Raw genomic sequence first — 6,643 nt, forward strand, 5'->3', positions numbered from 1 at the left:
AACAAACATAGGGGCAAAAGAGCAAGTTTACATGAATGTTTTCAGCGAGCAGACCAAAACAAACACACGCGCCAATCCATCGGCACCATACAAAAACAACGATCAGGCCGCTGCTGTCATATAAAATTCTTGGTCTGGTAGGGCTGAAACCAGAATGACAGAAGGATTCTGTGTCTACATGACGTCAAATTTTGATGTCTGCACCCAGAAAGGGTACGGGATAAAGCTAGTTGCTAGCATCACCAAATTTTGGTTGAATAAAGTCTAAGATCCCGCACATTGGTCCAATAGCCAATAGCTCCCGCCAGAGTGATTGGTTGGTTTAGTGCGGGATTGTCGCGCTTCTTTTTCTTCTGTAGCTCCTAGCTCCTGCCGTTATCCGGCTTTCCTGCTTATTTTTGTTTAAAACTTCAAACAAGTTGTAACCCGTTTGCCATTTAGTTTCGCCGTTTCCAACGCTCCATTCCAAAGCCAAAGCTTCTCCGAATGCTGGGTGAATGGAGAACGTTATCGCATTTCCAATGTTTGTTAAACTGTTCAAACGCAAAGATGTTTGCTGTTTGTTGTTCAAAACATGCACTGGACTTGTCGTTTGGCCGTTGGTGTGTGTCGGCTGCGTGGACGAGCCTAGCACACCTTGTACATGCAAGCTGTCAGCGGTTCCAAACTCCGCGCACGGACTTTATCATTTTTGCATCTCTACCCGCTGCTAGCCGGTTGGCTGCGCCGTGACAGGTTCCGCTGCAGATGCGCTCAGCGAGTCTTCCCGCTCGCTCGAATGGCTGCGATCCGGCGGCCGTTCGGCTCGCTCAGGATGCAAGGCACACAGGATGAAGAAACGAGAGAGAGATGCTCCCGGACGATCGGTTATTGAGAACGCAAACCCAATAGGTGAACATCGGGAGGATCGTCAGTTGTCCGATCGCCATCCGTCTCTGCGTGTAAGTGTGTGCGAGACATCCGATCTCGCTTCGGCCGCTTTTTTGTCGCTTGGTTAAGAGTTGTCTGTTTGAGCAGAGTGTTGACTAGCTAAGCTAACAGGCCGCGGAACGAATCTATTGCCCTTTATCCGAATAAAAAACAATCAATCTATCACCGATCAACGGTGATGATTTTTGGAGAGCAGCAGCTCGAGGCGTTTACAGCAACCGAAGGGCACGACGAAGAGTTGGTTTAATTACACTGCTCCAGATTTCCTTCCTTCGCTCGTTTAAATTCAACTCGTTTGCCTCGCCTAAAGCCATACTTCGAGTTGGTTGAATGGCACTAAAACATTGCCGAAGAGACGGCACCGTTGCGCACCAGTAAAAGTAAGTCCCACACACAACGCTAGCCAACGATTGTTTTTATTATTTTTGCTTTTTTTAGCTCCAGTCTAGACGCTGCACACGCGAAGTTGCTTTCTTGCGCAGATGAAGTCGTTGCACTGAGCACGCAGTCGCATTTAAATTTCTCGCGGCTATCGGGCAACATCTTATTGCTCTTCAGTACATATTTTTGGTGGTGTATTCTGGTGTATTTTAGTTGGTGTATTGCATGGCCTGGTAAACCTATAAGGTAACGGCAGATTGCCTTCTTGTAACAGGGCTCACTTGATGGCCAGCATATAGGTGTAACGTTTGATTTGTCGACAACATTCAGATCGTCGAGATCCGTCTTAAGATCGTCACCGGAACCCGTATCCAGCCAGCTAGGTAGAGAATATTGTACGTAGAGGTAGAGAGATCATGTCTAATCCCCGTAAGGATGGAACTAGCTTTCGCGTAGATCTTAGACAGTGTATTCACGCCTCGGAGGCGCTCAGTTTGGGTCACGGATTACAGCGGTTCATAGCATGGTAGCTGTAGAAGCTGTAACCGTCAAGCAGTCCCGCATTACATGATGGCACCTTGCCACCGACCTTCGGGATCTGATCTCGTTTCTCGTTCATCCAACAGTCCCGGTAAAGTGCCAAAGTAACGCACATCGCCCCGTAGCGCTGCGACGATGAAAGATTTTAGCTGGGTCACACTGTGCCTACTGCCGCTGCTCCCGTTGACGGCGCTGGCTCCAACGCTGGTAGAGTGCCGGCAGGAGTACTACTACACCTACCAGGACACGTACGACGACGATCTGTCGCTCTGGATCAACGAGCAGCAGGTGAAGATCTTCAGTGGCGTCGCAATGAAGATCTACGCGATCGACAACGGGCGCGTCTCGCCGCACATACGCGACCCAAACTTCAGCCAGTACCTGCCGGTGATCCCATCCGAAGTCAGCAGCGTCAACTTTACCTGGAAGGCAGGCTCGAAGAAGTACTACTACAACTTCGACCGGCTGATGTCGGTCGACGAGAACATTCTCAAGCCGCCCACGATCTCGATCAAAACGTCCGGCCGGGTACCGAAGAATGGGAAGGGTAAGTAGAGCCCTTGCCAAAGGCGAGAGGGAGTTGCTTTCCTGGGATCTGGGATCAAGGGTGTACCAGACAATGTGGTTGAAAGTTCGCCAGTGGGGGGTGGGGGGGGGATGCTACATCTGAGGGAAGGCGGGATCATCGGTGCGCGATGAAGAGGGTCACCGTTCGCCGTAGGTGACGTTGGCTAAATGAATCATTATCATCATCATATTGGTCTATTGGTTTAGAGTTCAGTGTGATCCTGCCATGCTCCGGTAATGTGTCGGGCATTGCAATGTTCAGCATTGGACTTCTGATACAGACCCGGAAGGGCAAACCGCTCCCCGGCACGCCACTCCGTATAAAACTGCGTAAGGAATGTGCACATAGAGGTGTGTATGAAAGAACTTCTACTCTAACATCTCCGCAAGGTAGCGTATGCCGTTTTGTTGTATTTGCCACTTACTACTTACTTCCGACACGTAACCAACCTCTACTCTACTGCTTCCCACTAACCGCCTTGCCATATCTACTCTATGCCCAACATTCCCATACCTTTTTTCTTCTCGCTCGCTCGCAGTCTCTATGTTTCTCTCTATTTGTCGTTCAAAGTACGATCGCATCCGGGTTTTGATTGGTTTGTCGGGAGTCCTAGACGGAGTCCAGTGTAGCCCAAAGAGCAAGAGTAATCGTTGAATGGTTGATCCCATTCCGGTGATTCCCATTCCCGTTCATAATCCCACGATTATGAAGTTACTACACAACGAAACAAAACAAATATGATGAAGATCAACAGACAAATGTGAATGGTTCTGGATACTATCTCTGAAATGCTCTGGCAGTTCTTCTGCTTTTTCCTATTCGCTTCTTAGCGCATTACGCTCGTTACCGAACAGTACAGTGCAGTAGGGCATATCACCGAACCTTTGCTTTATAATGACCAGGTCTAGTGTAGCCTACCCTTGGACACCAGGTTTTGTTGCAAACCGATGCAAAGCATAAACAATTGTTTTCGCCATCATCAACATAACCGCACTGCGATGGCTGTTGGTATCAACTTTATATAAAAAAAAAACAGAAAAAATTAAATAGCAAAGCTGCAAAAGTCGTACAGCAGAGCTGTACAAGTTTCCACCGCCCATAATGAACCGATAAAACTTATTTTTTTAAATTATGTATTGGATTAAAAGAGTCAATCCGAACGATCCGATTATAGTTTCGATCCGCTTCGTTCGTAAGAGCACCACCATTCGCAATGTTGTTCTATGATGTCTCGCACTCAGAATAGAAAACAGAACAAAACAAAATTATCAACAAAATCGCCATGGTCACGCATGAGATGGAACACTGCGGCCGGCTGCTCCGGAATATGAGGTTAATGCAGAACCCCTTCCCAGCACCAATTCCTTGAAGTTCCTCATAGAACTCAGATCCTCTACTATTGGCCAGATTTAATCCTTCCTAGACTCGCTCAATCCAACACTATCGAATGGTGGCCTGTGGTGACTACAATCTGTTGGAAAGTGGCGCAATGAATAATGTTCTAAAGAATAGTTTGAACCCTGCTTACTAGAAATGGGAACATTCGTTACGTTTCTCGGTACATGGACGTAAACTTGCTGACCGCAGTTTCGCATTTCGAATGGACATTCAAGATGGACATTTGTTGTTTTTTTGTTTGTTTTTCGCATTCGGCACGCATCACACTCAACGGTCCTCGCGCAACCCGATGCCTACACAACCCCCTTTTTCCCTGTCTTGTAGCGCGAGTAGCTCGAAGAGCTCCCAACCCCAAAAGCTTATCGCGCAAATTCCGCTTCCGCTGCTGCTGCTGCTGCATTTTCAACCTCCACCTCACTATCTACCCGCTCCAGAACTCTCCGACCCCCTACTGCATCCACCGCCTCGTCGCTTACCGAACGCTTGCTGCATTTTTTTTATTACCCTAGAAATAAGGCGAGATTGGCAAGGCGGCCCACATATCCAATTTTGCTTATTTGCTGTTGTTTGTTGTTTTGCCTGTTGAATAGCTGCAGTAACTTGAGCCCATATAGCCCCAAGCGCGCACGCACGCAAGTGGAATAACACCCGTTAGATATGCCAAAGTAATGCGTTTGAATGCTTGAAGTAACTGACCACTGAGAAACAAAATAAAACCAAAACAAACCAAACGACCTAGCTCCCAAGCGGACCGAAAGTGGTGGAAATTACGCACGTGTTTTTTCTTGTTTCTGTTCCATTCTGTCCACGAAACCAATCAAACCAAATGAAAACCTTAAACAAAAAACCCGAACCCCGTTTCCCGAACCTATCGGTAACAACCATGTAACCATGTCCACCATCATCACCCACCACCCTCCCTTCTTTGAACACCCAAAACTGCTCTCTCGCTCTCTCTGAGAACTACCCACGCAAAAATTTAACACCTCTTCACCGAACCCGTCCTGCGCCCTGCGACCTCGTCGACGACCCGGAACTTCCGAAGGCCCCGATCCGGAGTGCGACCAGAAGTGCGCCAACCGGGGCGTCTGCAACGAGGACAAGATCTGCCAGTGCCCGGAGGGCTACATGGGGCAGTACTGCCAGACCGCGCTCTGCTATCCGCAGTGTATGAACGGTGGAAACTGCACCGCACCCGGGACGTGCTCGTGTCCGCCCGGCTACCAGGGACGACACTGCGAAGGAGGTAAGTGGACCTGGTGCCCTCGGTGGACTCGGTCTCGGCAACTTCGCGACTCTATCACTCTTCCCTCTCCCCCTCTGTATCTGTTGCCCCGAAAGGAATCTGTGCGGAGAAGTGCCTGAATGGTGGCAAGTGCGTCCAGAAGGATAAGTGCGAGTGCACGAAAGGTTACTACGGTTTGCGCTGTGAGTTCTGTAAGTATCGCTGCAGTAGGTCCAAGGCCCAGACTAACGATGGACTAACTCGCTTCTTTCAGCCAAATGCGTCGTCCCTTGTCTGCACGATGGCAAGTGCCGTGGGGTAAACAAGTGCCGCTGCAAGCCGGGCCTGAGCGGTGACCACTGCCAGATCGGACGCTGGCAACGGTCCGCCTGCAAGAGACCGTGTAAGCACGGTATCTGCCAGCGAAACCACACCTGCGAGTGCGAGAAAGGCTGGTACGGCCGCCTCTGCAGCCAGCGTATGTACTGTAGTAGTTGTTGCCCAGTGCTAGTCTGATCATCCGACATCTTGCTGTGCTTGTTGTTTGCAGGAGAGAAAAAGCATCGCGACAGCAGGGATGGTGGCAGCAGCAGCACCAAGGCCGCCAAGCAGCCAAAGGCCTAGGACGAACGCGGACACCGCCGCCGATCATTTTTGGGAGTGCTTTAGCAACGTAGTAATGAAACAGTGATAGTAAAATTAAAAAGCAAGTCACACGGCTTCTTCAGTATTGCTGCTACGGCTGCTACTGAAGAAAACCGAAGAAGTTCCTGGCAGTTTCAAATCACGCCTCTTACCAACACCACCCCCCCTACATACACTGGCACCGCACCGTGGAACAGCTGCGTACTTTCGAGATCCCCGGTTACCGAAAGCTCCTGAAACAAGTCACACAACCGGCTACACCAGTACTGTTGGCTGGTGTAGGATACTCTCACTACACTGTAACGTTTTTCAATGCATTCATAGTACTTCAACGTGCTCTTATACATGTCGTGAAACTTTTTTGTACTGCAATTTAGATATATACTTTAGTTTGCATAGCATCGGGCAGTAGCTCTAGACTTCTACTGCAACTATACTCGCCGCTTCTCAAATTGTACCGTATGTGTACCAAGTATTATACGATAGGGATAGCCAACCAACTAACGATAGCGATACGTCGCTAGGAATCGGTCAATTGTTTGACGCTTCTCGTTCTCCTAAACCGTATTAAACGAAATCACAACCCCCGAACTGATTTGTCTTGCAGGTCGGGCGAAGGAATGTCGCCAGCCGACTTATGGACTTAGTAATCAGTCGAGTATTTGTGTTTTAAAATAAAAGGAAAATTTTGTAAGCTCTACAACTCCAAACGGAGTCCATGTTCGACCGTTTTTACTGTTTCAGAGGCTGTTCGAAAACGTTTTCCGCAACGGTGCCCTGCGCGTCGCTGCGATCAACTATTTGGATCGTCCAATTCCGAAATAAATTTGCTTCCGACCAAGAGGCCGGTAAACTGGGCCCAGTTAACACGCAGCTGGCCAAGGGGTTCGAATCCCGATACCGGCGTGGTGATTAACACTGGCTCTGGTGCAGGCCAAGACCGATCGGCGGTTGTA

General features: G+C 49.1%; 1 protein-coding gene across 5 annotated transcripts; it reads left to right on the forward strand.

The window, feature by feature from the left end:
* The first annotated feature begins 1,033 nt into the window (after positions 1-1,033).
* Positions 1,034-6,372, forward strand: LOC131213395 (protein shifted). Of its 5 annotated transcripts, none has more exons than XM_058207425.1 (8): positions 1,034-1,310; positions 1,369-1,557; positions 1,938-2,398; positions 2,626-2,808; positions 4,863-5,063; positions 5,159-5,254; positions 5,317-5,520; positions 5,593-6,372. In XM_058207425.1, exons 3-8 carry the CDS (start codon positions 1,987-1,989, stop codon positions 5,664-5,666), a joined length of 1,170 nt encoding a protein of 389 aa, XP_058063408.1. In that variant the 5' UTR covers positions 1,034-1,310; positions 1,369-1,557; positions 1,938-1,986; the 3' UTR covers positions 5,667-6,372. The 5 variants fall into 5 exon arrangements, with proteins under 5 accessions (XP_058063408.1, XP_058063412.1, XP_058063413.1 ...); XM_058207429.1 differs by having other exon boundaries at positions 2,626-2,769; XM_058207430.1 differs by lacking the exon at positions 2,626-2,808.
* The last annotated feature ends 271 nt before the right edge of the window (positions 6,373-6,643 follow it).

The sequence above is a fragment of the Anopheles bellator genome, chromosome X (genome assembly GCF_943735745.2).
Source record: "Anopheles bellator chromosome X, idAnoBellAS_SP24_06.2, whole genome shotgun sequence".
NCBI classification, from domain to species: Eukaryota; Metazoa; Arthropoda; class Insecta; order Diptera; family Culicidae; genus Anopheles; species Anopheles bellator.